The following is an 18,770-nucleotide window of genomic DNA, read 5'->3' on the forward strand; positions in this document are numbered from 1 at the left end:
TGTGTGTATTCGCTTTAAAATGCAGAACGAGCTCTGAGAATACCGTCATTTGCAATTAAAAAAAAAATATTTCATATAATTAGGCTGCCTAGATCTGTTGTCTGTGAAGATGTTGAATATGTTTTATTTTGGTATGTCAGATGTATAATGCAAACAATCAGCTAAAACGTTTTACTCCAAACAGTTATCTTAATATATTTATTTCCCTAGCAAAATATATTTTTTCTATTTTCTAGTCTTAGAGTGGGGAATGGGAAGGATGTACTTGTCTATAGGTTTGAGGCCAGCCTGGTCTTGGAGGAAGGTGTGTTCCATTCATCAGCGAGCAACATTGGGGAGTCGCGGGGGGCAGCATACTGTGCCACGTTGGGCAGGCCGGGCACGACGCAACAACCGAGGGCACTGCGGAAAGTGGGCATGTCGTGGGCGTCATACCACTCGTCTGTCTTCCCGTCGTAGCACTCCACGTTGTAGGTGGTGTTGAAACCATTGAAGCCGCCCACCACGAATAGCAGGTCATCCACCACGGCGATGCCAAAGTTGCTGCGCGGGTTGAACATGGTGGGCAAGGCGCGCCAAGTGTTGTCCAGTGGGTTGTAGACCGCTGCGGTCTTCAGACGGTTGGCGCCATCAAAGCCTCCAACCTAGGGTAGAACAATCTAGTGAGTCTGAGGCTAATTGGATTTCAAATGTTGTGAGAAAGAAACAAAGCTAGAGACAATTCATGTGTATGTTTAATTAGCCACATATACATTCATTAAACTTTACATTAAATGTAAAGAAAAGCTTAATGAAAGAACAGCTGCTTATATTCAAGTTGTACTGTCCAAATGTAACTTGCTTGACAGCCTGAGACTATTGAGCTAATTGACGTCCCATCTATTCCAGACTGGTAGTTTTACACCGCAATCAATCTCACTGAGGAGCTGAGCACCATCGTCTCCAAAGGCCATCTCAGTGTTCCAGGTAATTACTGCAATTTGTTTTATCCTCAATTCTGAATATCTCCCATTGAATTGTACCATGAGTAAAGCGCCTGCACACCCCGGACTTGTCCTGAGACAAGGGTTTTGAATGTACAGACCAAATCACATTACAAAAGTGTTAGTCCTGCAGACATGACTACTTAGTTTGTTCCGACTAGAAGTGCTGCTCTGACTCATGTTTTATGTATAACTTACTGCATAGAGGTGCTCCTTGTATGCAATGACGCCGACCCCACTGCGGCGGCGACTCATAGGGGCAATCAGGGTCCATTGGTTAGTCTTGGGACAGTAGCTCTCTGCATTGAACAAGCACTCGGTCCCATTGAAGCCTCCACAGACGTACACCTGAACGCCAGAGAACCCCACGGGATTGACGCATCACAACTGTTATTTTTTACTTGTAAGGTGCAATCTAGTAGTCTAGTTTGCCATTTACTGTTTTCGGTTTAATACGAATTACTCTTTCGTACTGCCACATGAGTATTGGCAGGCATCACTTATCTATTCCCCTTCAACTTCTGCCTACCTTGCCATGCAGTGTGGTGGCACTGGCATCGCTCCTCTTCTCGTGCATCGGTGCTACCAGGGTCCACTGGTTTGTCTCAGGCTCGTACCGCTCCACACTGGTAAGACGCCCGTAGCCATCGAAGCCGCCTATGGCATAAATGCAGCCGTCCAACACTGTCACACTGACGTAGCAGCGCCGCGAGTGCATGGGCGCAACTTGGTGCCAGGTGCACGTGATGGGGTTGAACCTGCGGACGCTGTTGAAGTAGTCCATGCTGTCAAAGCCGCCTAAGCAGTAGACGAACCCGTTGAGGTATGCAGCACCGTGGTAAGCCCGTGGGCTCTCTTCCTGCGCTACAGTCACCCAACTGTCGGCCCTCGTGTCGTATGCTTCGATGACATTGGTCGGGTTGCCTCCACTCCAGCCGCCGATAGCCAGTAGGATGGCGTAGGGCAGGCGAGGTCGCCTCAGCGGATTGCTGGAAATGGAGGGGCCGTGCATGTTGAGTTCGTATATGGCCTTTAAGGCGTTGAGGATGATTGGTTTGCATTCATCGCTGTCCTTCACCAGGGAGTTGTTCCTCACATGGTTTATGAAGTAGTCAGCATTCATCAAAGCCATTCGCACCTAGATGGACAGAATTAAATGTAAGGGATTTCATACAGTTGAAAAACACTCAAAGCAAACCAGATAGAGGTATGTAAGACTAAGCAAACACACTTCTTGTCTAACATAATGTGGCACATATTATGAAACCAATTTTCACTTGGTTGTTGTTAGCTCCATAGGTGCCCAGTATGAGAACAAAAAAGTAGGCCTTTGATCAGTGACCGTTTTATAAGTGGACCGTCACCTTTGGCAGTAGCACAGAGATCCAGTGCCTGCGGCTGGCAGGAGTGTGGGCGATCCAGCGCAGGATGGCCTCAAACACAATGTTCTCCTGCCTCACGTTCAGGTCGTCCTTCTTGATGAGGTCGAGGAGTTGGGCCAGAGACAGCTCCAGGAACTCCTGGGAGCAGCAGACGATTTCCTCAAAGTGGTGCAGGATGAATAAGAGTGCTCGGCGCTGCAGCTCCGGGCAGGAGTAGAAGTCGGCAAACTTGCAGATGCCGATGCAGTTTTCCAGACACAGCTGGGTTTCCAGGAAGTGGCAGCAGGCCTGCACGATGCCCAGGATGGAGAACTGGTCGGCCGCCTCTAGGAGCAGCTCCACATTGTCCGCCGTGACCGGGACGGTCCGGGTGTAGGCGTACTCGATGAGCATCCTCATAATCTCAGGAGATACACCTGGGATGGTGTACATACGTTTCTCGCAGGGGTTCCAGCCACTGGTGAACAGAGCACTGCGGAGGGAAAAAGGCAAAACATTGACAACTCACTGAGGGACAGTTTCACACGTCACAGACCCAGAAACTAATTCTCAAAAAATTTTACTGTCCAGAGTTGGATACATGTATCTGGCCTATGAAACTCTTTTGATTTAAGCATTAACCATAGTCCAGAAATAATTGAAGATGTGTCTATGAAGACAAATTATGATTAATCTGAATTAAATGTATTTACAGAAGAAGGCTCAATCGTGTTGGGAAACTGGGCTAGTGTTGGTACTCTCTCCTGGGCATGGATTGAGACTAAAGTCTCCATTCTTCATCTATATCAGTTCATATTTAGAATGTTAAAGGGATTTTTGTTTGCATGTTTATGGTACAATCACCACAGACAAGCCTCTCACCGGAAATACGAGCTGCATCCACACAGGATAGTCTTGTGGGCACTGAATTCAACTCCCTCGACTTTGATGACCACATCGCAGAGTTTCTCTTCCAGGCGTAGCTCATTGAAAATGTTGCAGGCCATGGCACCAGTAGTCTTCTCCTTTTGAAATTTGGTTAAGGTTCTAGACTCTTCCATGTCTTCAGCAGACTTTTCGGTTTGTGAAATGTTTGATTTGATAGAGAGAGAACTTTGCTTTCCATTCTTGTTGAGTTCTAGAACATCCATACATTGATACACCACAATGGCATTTCTTCCACTTCTCTGTTGATACAAAGCAATCAATTTACCATGGTAACATGATCCAATAATGAAATAATCTAAAAAAAAAAAAAAAGTTAAGAGCCCCAAAATATAAAATGTACAATAAAAATGTTTTAAATGGTAATTATTGTGAACTTAACTGACATGCTATATTTAAAAATAAAATATGTCCAAACAGATGACACTTTGGGGTATATTCTGAATTATTCTGGAATTTGATTCAGTTTTCAGGTGACATCCATTTGATCAACAACCGCCAATATCTAGCTACTTTAAAAAAAAAAATGTTATCAACGTATGGGAACCACTGTTTACGTTAGTCTGTTTCAGAGGGAGGACTGCAGGTGCAACAAGATTTTGACATGTAAACAAATCTAGCTGGCAAGCTAGCAGTATTATTTTTCAGATTAGTTGTAGCTACATTTACTCAGACCAACCTTTCATTGATGTATTGCAAATACGTATGTTTATTGCTCACTGCACACCAGTTTGTCTAGTTAGCTAGCTAGCGTCTGAAAATGGTAAGTGTCTCTTGGCCTGTTAAATATCTAACGTAGCTAACGTTAGATAGCATTGTCATTGGTTATTCCTATGCACTGCTGGCAAGATTGCACAATAAAAAAAAACAAGGGACACTAGAGTTCTAATGGCTTACCGAGAGAAACATCTCGTTGGTTTGCGTTATTTTGGATAGCAGTGCAAGGTAACCACACACTTTGCTAGGTTAGCTACGGTTGTTTACCATATTGTTTTGAATTGGAATGATGAGCACAACGTAATAATGCCATATTTACCAAGGAAGGATGTTAAAAAGTGAGGGAAATATCATTTATTGCAAACATATTGAAATGATTAAAATGTTCTCAAACTACAGAACACACAGAGCTAGTTATTACATCTAGCTAGCTATGTACATGCCTGTAGTCATGTTAATTATTACTGACAAAAGTAATTGACATTATCTCAATTCATATTGGCAAATGTTTGTTTTGTATTGGGGCACAGAGTACAGTCATCCTACTCGGGTATCTTGAGTAGAATGACTGTTAAACGGTAACTCCACGTTTCAACCTCATTTTCATTATCTCCAGAACATTGTCAGTGGCAACATATGTGTAAACGGCACATTTCTACGTTTTGTAGAAAGATATATAAAGTTAAAATGTAAAAATTACCTTTAAAAAGTTAAGCATTTCACTGTTAGTCTACAACAAAAGTTAACTTTTAAAACTGATTTTCAAACTATGAGATTCGCGGAGACGTGCGGAGCAAGAGAATACCCTCCCTTGGGATAGAAACCCGTTGCAGGTTTGGAAAAATCACCGTTTTTACTTTTAATCCTACCCTTTGATATCACAGAGGATAATTTTTTTTTTAACCTTATCTTTTTAACCACAGATCATATAAACGCATTGTTTTCACATATGTAGACACTGGTTTGGTGCTGGAGCTGATAAATGAGGTTGAAAAGTGCCGGAAATGCCGTTTTAATATAAATTGGATAAGCTAAGCGTTGTGTTTTTTCCGCTCTGCCATGAGACATCAGTGACTGGATGATGATGATGTCTCCTGTTCCATGAGTCCCATTAATTAGCTAATACCTCTCTCCCTGGTTCTTGGCTCAGATATACCACATCCCCTGGATATATTTGCCAGTACGGACTGCCCTAGCAATCTGGCACCAGCTGACAAAGTCTGAGGTCAGACAGCTCTCTGTTCTATTGTTGTCTACTGCTCTCCTCTTTACCCATGCCTAGTACAATTAATTCATCCAAATCCATCACTGCTAATCAGTAACTGCATGCGTTTTGTCTGACAGTCTCTCCTTTGAATTTACAATATGCATCTAAACTGTTCGAATTCCACACTATTTGTAGCCTATTAGAATGCACTGTATTTGGTGATTTGGGAAACGCATGTCGTTGGAGCATGTGTCGATACTGATAGGGTCGAAAGAAAGGCAGTACTGCTCTTGGATCAGCTTCCTCAATTCAAATCAGGCCTTAATATTTGAATTATTTCACAATACTGACGACGTATCAGCTGCTAGAGAGATATTACCCCGTCTGCAAATATTGAGGTGGCTTATTCTAATGCTTACGCTATAAACATTTACTAAATCACCGATTTGGCACATCATTGTGCACATGTTAGGCTACACATCATTAAATATATTGAGATTACAGACAGTAGCCTACAAGTAGCTAAATAAAACTACATTTATTGAACATGAAATATGATTGAAATAGGCCTATAGCCTACCATATTTTGATTTTATTGCAGTCATCTCGGTTTTAATTTGAATACGTAATATAATATAGTTGTTTGTATCAACTGCAAAGACATTGGCAACTTTATTTGTAGTCAACTTCGTTCTGAAGTTGTCGGCGGTCACGGAGATGTTCTGTGTATAAATTGACACGGGAGGGCAAAAAAAGCGTCGAAAAATGGATTTAGCTATTCTACGAGTGGTCTGAGGCAGGCTTTAGATTACAAGTGCAACGTTAATAACAATGGTTTTGGCAAACAGCTTGGAGATTTAACAATGCTCCTATGAAGGTTCAAATGATGAACTTAGCCTTTCGATGCTTTTGGGAAACCGGGCCCAGACCGGGTCTATAATAACTGCAAACAGTTAATAACTGCAAACTGTGTGGATTTGGAAGAATTGTATCCTACCCTCCTATTTTTCTCTTTAAGTCAACCTAGGCTGTGTAGTAGCTTTGTAATGGTAAAAATATGTCTTCGTGTGTAGTCTAGTATTACTAACTTGGAAGAAATCGGCTACATTTTGAGAAACGCAGGCTCCGTAGTTGACTAGTAAATTAAAGCAATTAGCTCAGCATGATACATATGGTGTTAACATGGTGGCGGGAGAAGTATCTGAAAACTAACCACAGTGTATTCAAGTAGGCCTATGTGGGTTAGCGTTGTCCCCTATTGTTTACATTTGTCCTTTTGCGCCCCCTACAGTTTGATAGCAACAATAGCACGTGTGGGATTTGTATTATTATTTTGGATTCAGACTCTACTAAAGATATGTGTGTGAGATTTCGGGAGGTTCAAATACGGGCTTTTTAATTCAGAAATAGCCTCGTACAATTGGTTTGCGATTTTATAGAGCCACATTCATCTTATTGTCCATACTGAACACATTCCTGTTGATTTACTTCCGGCCGCTTTGTTTTAAGCTCCATCATAGGAATGTTTTTGTACTGTAGTAAATGCATTACTTTATTCCCGACTTAGCGGTGTAGAGCCTTGTAGTATAATCTACTGACTCTAGTCCCCCCACCCCTCCGTCCCTTGGTCCTTCCTTCCTCAACCACCACGTGGAATGGTCCCCACTGGTACAGGTATCCAACGCCTGTCTTCTTGTTGTTCCCCAGATCCCAGAGCTGGCCAAGGCCTCTGTGCTGATGAGGGACCGCAGCAGAGTGGAGGAGACCATACAGGCCATGCAACGAGCCGGGCCAGATGCCCTCCAGGTAACCACTGGCCAGAAGTACTGTACACAGGGTCAAAGGTCACTTAGACCTAGCCAAAAAAAAAGCACACTGCAATAGCACCCCACAAGAGTGTTTATGTGTATGAGTAGAAATTTAGCAAACACTTCTGAGTACCATCCATGACAATAGGGGAGGGGTCGCACTCACACAATAACAGAGGGGGCAGAATTTACATAGCAAGTTGAGTCTTTGAGCTGGGCTCGGGGATGGAACAACTGTTCAAATAAAAAAAGTGTTGTCACGTGCTTTGTATACGACAGGTGTAGACTAACAGTGAAATGGTTACTTACGGGCCCTTCCCAACAATGCAGAGAGAAAAAAAGAAATAGTAAAAATAATAACACAATGAATAAATACACAATGAGTAGCGATAACTTGGATATATACACGGGGTACCAGTACCAAGTCCAGGTGCACGGGTATGAGGTCATTGAGGTAGATATGTAGGTAGGGATAAAGTGACTAGGCAACGGGAGAGATAATAAATCAAAGTTTTTGTCACATACGCCGAATACAACAGATAGACCTTACAGTGAAATGCTTACTTACAGGCCATAACCAACAGTGCAATTTTTAAGTAAAAAAAATAGGTATTAGGTGAATGATAAGTAAAGAAATAAAAACAACAGTAAAAAGACAGTGAAAAATAACAGTAGAGTGGCTATGTACATTAGCGAGGCTATATCAGTAGCGAGGCTATATACAGGCACCGGTTAGTCAGGCTAATTGAGGTAGTATGTACATGTAGGTATGGTTAAAGTGACTATGCATATATGATAAACAGAGAGTAGCAGTAGCGTAAAAGAGGAGTTGGTGGGTGGCGGGACACAATGCAGATAGACCGGGTAGCCAATGTGCGGGCGCACCGGTTAGTCGGGCTAATTGAGGTAGTATGTACATGAATGTATAGTTAAAGTGACTACATATATGATTAACAGAGAATAGCAGCAGTGTGATAAACAGTAACAGCAGCGTATGTGATCAGTCAAAAGAGTTGCAAAAAGGGTCAATGCAGATATTCCGGTTGACTATTTAGCAGTCTTATAGCTTAGGGGTTAGAAGCTGTTCAGGGTCCTGTTGGTTCCAGATTTGGTATATCGGTACTGCTTTCCGTGCCGTAGCAGAGAGAGCAGTCTATGACTTGTGTGGCCGGAGTCTTTAACAATTTTTAGGGCCTTCTTCTGACAACGCCTGGTATAAAGGTCCTGGATAGCAGGGAGCTTGGCCGCAGTGATGTACTGGGTCATACGCATTACCCTCTGTAGCGCCTTGCAGTTGGATGCCAAGCAGTTTCCATACCAAGTGATACATTTTGGAGAATCACTCATAAGATTGGTAAAAGTAATGTACAACAATCCTTTATGTAAAATAATAAATAACGATTCATTCTCTGGGAACTTTGAATTGTCAGGAGGCGTAAAATAAGGTTGCCCTCTGTCACCATACCTACTTATTATGGCCATTGAACGGCTAGCTTTAAAAATCAGATCTAATGATAACATTAAGGGGTAAAAATGTATGGATTAGAGACAAAAGTATCAATGTACGCCGATGATTCAAGTTCTCTTGAGTCCTCAATCTTCAACCTTGAAAGAGCCTCATTGAGGACCTGGATAATTTCTCCAGTTTCTCTAGTCTAAAACCCAACTATGATAAGTGTACTATTAATGGATTGGGTCTCTAAAAGAGACTTTAAATTGCCATGTTGTCTCCCGATTTTAAATGGTGAAGTCGATGTGCTTGGTGTACATATCCCAGAAAAGTTGAGCGACCTTGCAATCCTTAACTTTGATAGAAAACTTAGCTAAATAGATCATCTTGAAACTATGGAGAGGGAAACGCCTATCCATTTACGGGAACATTACCCTGTTTAATTCACTAATGATATCGCACTTTACATATTTATTAATGTCTCTACCGACTCCTGAATAATCGTTTTTCAAATCATGCGGGAATTTTTCCCCCCACTTTATTTGGAATGGCAAACCAGATAAAGTTAAACGAGCATATTTATATAACGAACATTATTTTGGAGGGTTTAAACTATTAAATAATAAGGTATTAAACCTCTCTCTTAAAATGTTGGTACAATGGAGGCTTTATCTAAATCCAAACGGGTCGATCCTATGTTTAAGAGCCTTTTTACACATTAAAACGGTGGATTCGGTGTATTGACAATGGCAGATCTAATATTACAGCAAATTATGTGGCTAAACTCCAATGTACTGACAGAAGAAAAAAGTGAAAAAATGTACAAGAAGGATATTTCTTTTTATTTTAACTAGGCAAGTCAGTTAAGAACAAATTCGTATTTACAATGACGGCCTAGGAACAGTGGGTTAACTGCCTTGTTCAGGGGCAGAATGACAGATTTGTACCTTGTCAGCTCAGGGATTCGATCTAGCAGCTTTTCGGTTACTGGCCCAACGCTCTAACCACTAGGCTACCTGCTGCCCCTATTAATGAAGGATATTTTAAACAAGAATGGTAAAATGATGTCACACAAGCAACTAACAACAGTGTATGGAGGTGTATGCTCAATACAAAAATATAACCAACTCATTGCAGCTCTGACACAAAATTGGAAGAGACCATAACTTAAAGAAGAAACTAAATAATTAGCCTATCTGCCACCTGTTAAAAATCATAAATGGCTTAAAATGATTAGTATAAATCAAATGTACCAGTTCCACTTAAAGTCAAACGGTTTGACGGCAATACCGTATAACGTTCAAGTCAGTTAGGAACAGGTCTTTGATGTCCCAATACCATGGCATCGGGTTTCTGAACTGATATATAATACAACAACTGACACATCAATCAATCAGTTTCAGTTTAAGCTGTTATGTAAAATACTTGCTACAAAAACAATGTTCAATATCGGGGGCATTTTAACAGTCAGCGTAGTGCAGACTCTGCCACAAGGAAACATAATCAATAGAACATTTTCTTTGGTACTGTTCTTCAATGGCTCGCTTAAGGAGTCAGGTCCAGGAATGGTTGTTCTGTCATAATAGAGTTCTGATGGACCTGCAAAACTGTATTGATAGGGGATCTGAAAAACTACGATCAGTCAGTGGAAATATCATTATACTCTTGGGTAAAGTATATATTTTTAGGACAATATTGGTAGACATCAAAGTAAAATGGAGGGATGTATTGCAAAAGGAAATGGCAAAATGGCATTATACTGGGAAAGCTGGGTTAATCTGAACATTGGAAGGTTGGAGTTAAGACTGAATAGTGGATTGGCTGCTGTGGGTGAAAATCCAGCACTTGCAGAAAAAGGAAGTTCAGAATATATGCATAATTATTTAACTACATGTACCTTACATGTGAAAATAGCTGTAAGTAGCAGTAGAAGTATGGTTGTCCGTTAGTTTACTCCAATCGGGAGGGAGGGTTGGGGGGGTATAAATAATTTATAATCCCCCTTGTTTTTTTTTTAATGCAAACAATTCAATCGATAGAACCCACAATCCATCTGCAATATTAAAGCTAATCTATAATAATAATAATTCAGTGAATGTGTATGAGTGGAAAGGACTTCCTTCTTAGCAATGCCTGGTATCTACAGGTGATCTCGGACTTTGACATGACCCTCAGCAGATTTGCCCACAACGGGAAGAGGTGCCCCACCACTCACAGTGAGTACACAGGTCCCCATCACCAAGACTTGGGTCATGTTCATTAGGCACCAAGGGAAGAAAACCGAGGGTCCTAGATTTGTCCAATAAGAAACTCATTTTCATATTTCCTTACAAAACATTTTCTATTGCGTGCTGTAATGAACACTACCTTGGCTCATTATACCAAGCGATTACAAAAGTAGTTATTTCGAAGTGCAATTAGATATTGTCCCTTACCATTTTCTTTCCCGCCGTTTAAGATATCCTGGATAACGACTTGCTCATCAATGACGCCTGTAAGAAAATGGTGAGTACAATCACAAAACCAGGAGAGGACTCAGAGAAAGTTAATGTACTGTGTTCCTCTCATGAGACAGAAGGAAAAAGTCAATTCTCTTTTGAGATATTTTGTTGTGTGTCTCTCTCACGCTTTTCCCTTCCATGTAGATTAGGCAGTTGTTGAATACCTACTACCCCATTGAGATCGACGCAACTCGCACCGTTGAGGAGAAGCTTCCCCACATGGTGGAGTGGTGAGTGGCTGGCAGACTGGCAGTATCCACCTCACACTACACCTAAACATATTCAGCCTCTCTTTCTGGTTTCATGCCAAAAAGTGTCTTCCGTACAGTTCAAATCTAATTTCCATTTTCTATGTGTATGTTAGGTCGCTAAGTGGTCATTTAAATGGAACACTAACTCAGTGTCCTGGGTTTTTCATTGCAGGTGGACCAGTGTCCATGAGCTGCTGATCCAACAGAAGATCAGGAGGGACCTGCTGGCTCAGGCAGTGAAGCAGTCCAGTGCCATGCTCAGGTCAGATCACTGTAGGACTCTGAACACTCCAGGGTGAAGTATTTATGGGTCCCCATTAGCTGCTGCCAAGGCAGTTATACAATTTTATAAACATTACAACAGATTTCACAACGCATTAAATGTGTGCCCTCAGGCCACTACTCTACTACCACATATTTACAACACAAAATCCACGTGTACGTGTGTGTGTATAGTGCGTATGTAATGATATGTGTGTGTCTCCACAGTCCCATAAGGTGTATTTTTATCTTTAAAATAAAATAAAAATGGTATCTAATTTACTGCTTGCATAAGTTACTTGATGTGGAATAGGGTTCCATGTAGTCATGGCTCCATGTAGTACTGTGCGCCTCCCGTAGTTTGTTCTGGACTTGGGGACTTTGACGAGACCACTGGTGGCATGTCTTGTGGGGTATGCATGGGTGTCCGAGCTGTGTGCTAGTAGTTCAAACAGACAGCTCGGTGCATTCAACCTGTCAATACCTCTCATAAATACAAGTAGTGATGAAGTCAATCTCTCCTCCACTTTGAGCCAGGAGAGATTGACATGCATATTATTCATGTTAGATCTCTGTACATTTAAGGGCCAGCTGTGCTGCCCTGTTCTGGAACAATTGTACACTGAACAAAAATATAAACGCAAAATGCTGTAAAGTGCTGGTCCCATGTTTCATGACCTGAAATAAAAGATCCCAGAAATGTTCCATACATAAAAAAAGCTTATTTCTCTCAAATTTGGTGTACAAATTTGTTTAAATCCCTGTTATTGAGCATTTCTCCTTTGCCAAATTAATCCATCCACTTGACAGGTGTGGGATATCAAGAAACTGATTAAATAGCATGATCATTACACAGGTGAACCTTGTGCTGGTGACAATAAAAGGCCACTCTAAAATATGCCGTTTTGGCACACAATACAATGCCACAGATGTCTCCAAGTTTTGAGGAAGCCTGCAATTAGCATGCTGACTGCAGGAATGTCCACCAGAGCTGTTGGCAGATAATTTAACGTTCATTTCTATACCATAAGCCACCTCCAACGTCGTTTTAGAGAATTTGGCAGTACGTCCAACTGGCCTCAACTGCAGACCACCAGCCCGGGACCTTCACATTCTTCCCCTGCGGGATTGTCGGGGGAGGGGGGGTTGCTGCAGAGTATTTCTGTCTGTAATAAAGCCCTTTAGTGGGGAAAAACTCATTCTGATTGGCTGGGCCTGGCTCCCCAGTGGGTGGGCCTTTTCCCAGTCATGTGAAATCTATAGATTAGGACTTTACATATTTCAATTGACTCATTTCCTTACATGAACTGTAACTCAGCAAAATCTTTTAAATTGTTGCGTTTATATTTTTGGTCAGTATACTTTTCTTGAATCCCTCTTTGTGGCACCAGACCACACGACTGGACAGTAGTCCAGATGCGACAAAACTAGGGTATGTAGGACCTGCCTTGTTGATAGCGTTGTTAAGAAGGCAGAGTAGCGCTTTTTTATGGACATACCTCACTCCATCTTAGCTACTGTTGCATCAATGTGTTTTGACCATGACCATTTACAATTCAGGGTTACACCAAGAAGTTTGGTCTCCCCAACTTGCTCAATTTCCACATTTGTCATTACAAGATGTAGTTGAGGTTTAGTGAATGATTTGTCCCAAATACAATACTTTTACTTTTTTTTATATTTAGGACTAACTTATGTCTTGCCACCCATTCTGAAACTGACTGTAGCTCTGTGTGTTGCAGTGATTTCACTTTCTGTGGTAGCTGACGTGTATAGTGCTGACTCGTCAGTGTACATAGACACACAGGCTTTACTCAGAGCCAGTGACAGGTCATTAGTGAAGATTGAAAAAAGTAAGGGGCCTAGCCAGCTGCCCTGGGGAATGCTTGACTCATGTTGGAGAGGTTTCCATTAAAGAACACCCTCTGTGTTCTGTTAGACGGGTAACTGTTGATCCACAACACATACGTTTTTCCAGCAGCAGATTATAATCGATAATGTCAAAAGCTGCACTGAAGTCAAACAAAACAGCTTCCACAATCCTTTTATCAATTTCTCTCAGCCAATCATCAGTCATTTGTGTAAGTGCCATACATGTTGAATGCCCTCCCTATAAGCTTGCTGAAAATCTGTTGTTCATTTGTTTACTCTGAAATGCCATTGTATCTGGTCAAACACATTTTCTTCCAAAAGATTGACTAAGGGTTGGTAACAGGCTGAAGTCTCCCCTAGGTACAGGGATCAGCTTCCTCTCCCCCAATCCTAACCTTAAACATAAGTTGGGGAAATGCTGACCCAATGTCAGCGTCAACGGGCAACTTCACCGTACTCCCAACACACCCACACTATGCTCAGTATTAAAAGCGATAGTTCACAATTTTGAAGTTTAAAGAGCGACTGCCATTAAAAAGCAACAAATCGAAGCAACCGTCACCCTATTAAAGAAGCGAGGTAAGGACCCACTAGACTGTGGTTCCCATTTACCAGTAAATGTACTAAAATGTGACTCTAAAATCCTTACTAAGATTTTAACAAAAATAGTTGGAGGTAGTAATACAATTAATCAATCCAGATCAAACCGGGTTCATTAAAGGACGTCACTCAATGTCGACTATAGGACGACTTCTGAATATTATCAATTACTCTAAAAACCCAACTCAAACAGTTATACTATCTCGAGATGCAGAAAAGGCATTTCACCACGTTGACTGGGTCTTTCTTTTAGCAACGTTAAAGAAGTTTGGTTATGGGGAGCGTTTTCTTTTTAAATGGATAGAGTTGATATATTCAAGTCCAAAATCATCTGTTAGAACTACAATGAGCAAATCGTCAAGGAGATTGTCTCTCGCCACTGTTATTTGCCCTTAGTATAGAACCTCTGGCAGAAGCTATTCGAAGTGCCATAAACATTCATGGTTTGCAGGTGGGGCCAAACGAACACAAGATATCTCTATATGCAGACAATGTCATCCCGTACATAAGAGGCTGACACGACGATTCCAAATATATTCAAATGAATAGGTGAATAGTAGTGCTACATCAGGCTATAAAATGAACGTTGGTAGAACTATTGCTATGGTGACATTCGGTGATGCACCCTCAAGTATCAAGGACAAGCATGCGTTACTTGTGTTAATATCACGTCAGACTATGGGAAACTATATGCTTTGAACTACCCCCGTGTGACTAGTAAAATCACTGAAGATCAAGACCGTTGGATGCCCCTCCCTATATCTCCAGCAGGTCGGGTTGTTTCAGTGAAAATGAATGTCTTACCAAGAACGCTTTATCTGTTTTCAATGCTTCCTGTTAAAACCTTTACTCGCCTAAATGCAGCAATAGGCACATTTTTATGGTAAAATAAAAAAGCTCGTATTAGTTATAAAAAACGACAGCAGTTCAAAGAATTGGGTGAGCTTGGCGTCCCTAACCTTAAATCATATTACTGGGCGGCGCAACTTAATCACACAGCATCATGTATTCAACAACCAAAAGGATTTGTCATGGCTTGAAATGAGTCAATATTGTGATATGTCTTCCCTTTATAGCAGACCCTATTTCTATTGACAGGATTAAACAAAACCCAATTATTACTCTTACATCGAAGACATGGGAGTTTCAACGGCAATATAAACTGAGTAATGACATTTCTAGATACTCGCCTATATTGCACAACCCAGTCTTTCTTCCTGTTACTATGTCCCAAGGATTTAGGGAATGGGAAGAGGGCTTTGTAGAGTCTTTCAACTATTCAAAGGCTCAATTTTGAAATCATTTCAAGAAATACAGGAGGAATTCATTATATCCCCCGCAAATTTGTATAGGTACCTTCAAGTAAGGCAATTCATTGTTACAAAAAATTACTGAGCTGATTACTCCTATTGACGAGATGATAGAATTACTTAATTAAAAAAAAAAAATAATTCACCTTTATTTAACCAGGTAGGCTAGTTGAGAACAAGTTCTCATTTACAATTGCGACCTGGCCAAGATAAAGTGCGACACAAACAACAACACAGAGTTACACATGGAATAAACAAACATACAGTCAATAATACAATAGAAAAAGTCTATATACAGTGTGTGCAAATGAGGTAGGATAAGGGGAGGTAAGGCAATAAACATGGAATCGGTCAGGAAAGACACCTACAAGACTGAAATCTAGTTTTTCTAATGAGCAACAGAAAAACACACATGCAAATCGGCGTGTTCAGTGGCTCTCTAACCTTATATTCCATTTACCTAGGGGAGGTGTTGATTGTTTTAAGTCAATTAGCTGGTTATTTAGCTGGATCCAACATCTTCGTGTTAGCATTTTTAGTGCTACTAGAAATGCTGGTGGAAACGGATTGTCTTTATCCTTATCGGTTACATCAGTGGTGGGGGGTAAGGAAGGCAGGAAGATAATGGGATACTGATGAAGAGAAGAATTAGCAATGATGATATTTCCCCCTCCCTGTCTCTGTAGGGAGGGCTACAAGGTGTTCTTCGACCGGCTGCAGGAGCAGCAGGTTCCTCTGTTGATCTTCTCGGCTGGCTTGGGGGACATCCTGGAGGAAGTGATCAGACAGAACCACGTCTTCCACCCCAACGTCCACGTCATCTCCAACTACATGGACTTTGACCAGAGTGTACATTTCTTTCTTTACTGTTTGGTTCATTTTGACATTTTCAAACCAGTCTAGCATGGAGTCTAATTATGTGTAGTATGACGTGTGCCTAATGCAGCGTTTCCCAAACTTCCCAAGGGTGGGCAAGTTTGGGATTTTTCCCTCGCACTACAGAGCTGATTCAAATAACGAACTCATCAAGCTTTGATTATTTGAATCAGCTGTGTAGTGCGAGGGCAAAAACCAAAATGTGCACACCTTGGGGTCCCCGGGACCGAGTTTGGGAAACGCTGGCCTAATGCCTATGGAACTGCTAAAGTGATAGTTCACCCACATTACAAAATTACATATTGGTGTCCTGAAAGCAGTCTATGGACAAGGAGATACAGCAATCCACACTTTGGTTTTGTTTACCTAATCACTTTCACCAACTTATAGCATTTTTGGCCTTAAACCAATGCAAGTACACGTTATGCCCAAATTACCAAAACGTCTCACGTTTTTTCCCCCCAATCTCAGCAATCCGTTGACCGCTAGTGCGCCCCATGTTTTCCTGCAGGGTGTACTGCGGGCGTTCAAAGGCCAGTTGATCCACACATTCAACAAGCGAGAGGGCGCTCTGCTCCATGCGGCCCACTTCAGGGAGCTCCAGGAACGGCCCAACGTGCTACTGCTAGGGGACTCTCTGGGAGACCTCACCATGGCCGATGGGGTGGCCCACACTCAGCACGCCCTCACCATAGGCTTCCTCAATGACCAGGTGGGTGCTGTATTTGTCTTTGTGTTGCCTTTTTGCAAACCTGGAAGTGGTGAGGATTTAAAAGGAAGTCTGTTTTGTATAGGAACTTTGAAAGGACATACCGTTGACTTCCGATAAATGTTGTACATTTCCCACACACCCACTTAAAAGCCAGAAGTACACTTACTTGTACTAAACTTCATGAAATATTCCTTCAATCTGTTAGTGCTGCTCACTTGTATTCCTAACCGTGTATGTAATGTGTTGAAGCACTGTGTTAGCTGGATACTAGGGCGGCAGGTAGCCTAGCGGTGAAGAGCGTTGGGCCAGTAAACGAAAGGTCACCGGTTCTAATTCCCGAGCCGTCTAGGTGAAACAAAATCTGTCTGTGTCCTTGAGCAAGGCACTTAACCCTAATTGCTCCTGTAAGTCACTCTGGATAAGACTATAATGTAAAAATGTACTGACTGTTCCGTTTGGTCAGGTGGAGGAGAGGAAAGAGTCATTCGTCAACTCATACGACATCGTCCTGGTCAAGGATGAAACCATGGACGTCCCCAACGCCATCCTCAACTACATCACCACTGCGCCGGCCAAGTGAACCGCCGCGAGGACGCAACAAATCGTGGGCCAAAAGTTTTAACCTAGGGTCAGGTTACTTCCTGTTTGCACAGGCGTCAGGAATCAACCGCCATGATGGCCGACATCACAAAGAGAGGAAGTTGACCCTTTGTTGACCTTTACAGAGCTGCATGGACCACAATTATTATAGCGCCACAATAATCCTCAGGCACCTTCAAACCAATTCAACACCTCAGTGACATTATTTGAAATGAAACCACCTTGTTTCATGTGTGGGGTTGGTGCTGCAAATCCCATCCACTGAAGCCCCTTGATTGTGTTAACCTAGTGTTTGTACCTATTTACTGTATGTTTCTATGGCGTCTCTACTCTAAGGACGAGCAGCTCCTTCCATTTGGGGAAGTGGTTGATTTTGTAACTTTAACTTAAAGGCCAGTATTCTGATCGCCCTTTTAAAGGTAATTTCCGATTGAGCCGACATATGCGTCATTTACCGTGAACGCGGTCTTCGCAAACATTGCCTTTAAAAAAGGTACCTAACCGACTAAGCACGGTTATGGGAGAATGTTATGACGTTATTCATTTTATTTTCCAAGGCACAGGGCTATGTAACGAGCATCCACTGTATAAGCTGCTGTATCGCCCAGTAAGTATTAACATGTGTGAAAGAGTTGATCAGTGATAGTGTGTGTGTGTGTATATGAGACTAGTCTTAATCTAAATGTATTCATTTGTGTATATCGATACCCATCCTCTAATTTGTGAGGCGCAATTATTTTGTGATTGTCAAGTGTGGATTCTGCCCTATGCATATTTGGTTGAACAAGTACTGTAACAGATGAAATGGTTACCTCACGAGTCACTCTGTGGGAGTTCAGTAGAACATTGTCAGTGGAAAATGCTTATGCTGCTAGAAAAGCTTTCCTTGACAATTAAAGGGATAGTTAATGCAAATTATGACATTTGGGAGAAATGTCCCTTTAACCACTATTTTGCACAGAGGTATTGGTTTCCTTGTAGGTAGATACTTTTAAACTAGATGTCTATATAAGCTGAGATTTCCCGGCATCCTAAAACAATATTGAAGAATAGTGCTTTTGAACTATGCCATTTCCATTGTATGTTTTGCCTGTATTTAACCAGGTATGTCGTTGAGAACACTTGTCTTTTGCATTATCAACGTACTATCTCAAGACCCAATGAAGGGTGAAGACAGTTGTGAACAAAACAAATGTGTTATTTTGTGGTTTTCTGTTTTTTAATCCACATTTTAAATACTTTCCAATACTGCCACCTAGTGGACATTTTCAAAGGTATCCCTGCATGCAGTTTGTAACATTTGATTCGTTTCTGAC

At 41.6% G+C, this 18,770-nt stretch overlaps 2 protein-coding genes across 3 annotated transcripts; one reads left to right on the top strand and one right to left on the bottom strand.

Moving 5' to 3' along the window:
* Positions 1–269: 269 nt before the first annotated feature.
* On the bottom strand, positions 270–3,405 carry LOC106579164 (kelch-like protein 10). The gene is made up of 5 exons (XM_014158789.2): positions 3,227–3,405; positions 2,348–2,837; positions 1,513–2,121; positions 1,182–1,331; positions 270–644 (listed from the first exon to the last, which is right to left on the bottom strand). Exons 1-5 carry the CDS (start codon positions 3,403–3,405, stop codon positions 270–272), a joined length of 1,803 nt encoding a protein of 600 aa, XP_014014264.2.
* On the top strand, positions 892–18,705 carry LOC106579167 (7-methylguanosine phosphate-specific 5'-nucleotidase). 2 transcript variants are annotated; one of them, XM_014158793.3, is made up of 10 exons: positions 3,861–4,052; positions 5,157–5,231; positions 6,921–7,019; positions 10,618–10,687; positions 10,930–10,976; positions 11,117–11,202; positions 11,396–11,485; positions 15,953–16,115; positions 16,654–16,854; positions 17,318–18,705. In XM_014158793.3, exons 1-10 carry the CDS (start codon positions 4,050–4,052, stop codon positions 17,432–17,434), a joined length of 951 nt encoding a protein of 316 aa, XP_014014268.1. In that variant the 5' UTR covers positions 3,861–4,049; the 3' UTR covers positions 17,435–18,705. The 2 variants fall into 2 exon arrangements, with proteins under 2 accessions (XP_045558521.1, XP_014014268.1); XM_045702565.2 differs by lacking the exons at positions 3,861–4,052; positions 5,157–5,231 and adding an exon at positions 892–966.
* Positions 18,706–18,770: the final 65 nt, after the last annotated feature.

The sequence above is a fragment of the Salmo salar genome, chromosome 19 (genome assembly GCF_965601325.2).
Source record: "Salmo salar chromosome 19, fSalSal1, whole genome shotgun sequence".
NCBI classification, from domain to species: domain Eukaryota; kingdom Metazoa; phylum Chordata; class Actinopteri; order Salmoniformes; family Salmonidae; genus Salmo; species Salmo salar.

Excerpts from the sequence above, each read along its gene's own strand:
- LOC106579164 (XM_014158789.2), bottom strand. The coding sequence starts at position 3,405 with ATGGAAGAGTCTAGAACCTTAACCAAATTTCAAAAGGAGAAGACTACT. Across the intron at positions 2,838-3,226 it reads GGATGCAGCTCGTATTTCCG|TGCTCTGTTCACCAGTGGCT; the intron begins GTGAGAGGCTTG and ends TTCCCTCCGCAG. Across the intron at positions 1,332-1,512 it reads CCACCACACTGCATGGCAAG|GTGTACGTCTGTGGAGGCTT; the intron begins GTAGGCAGAAGT and ends TCTGGCGTTCAG.
- LOC106579167 (XM_014158793.3), top strand. Across the intron at positions 11,203-11,395 it reads CTTCCCCACATGGTGGAGTG|GTGGACCAGTGTCCATGAGC; the intron begins GTGAGTGGCTGG and ends TTTTCATTGCAG. Across the intron at positions 16,855-17,317 it reads TAGGCTTCCTCAATGACCAG|GTGGAGGAGAGGAAAGAGTC; the intron begins GTGGGTGCTGTA and ends CCGTTTGGTCAG.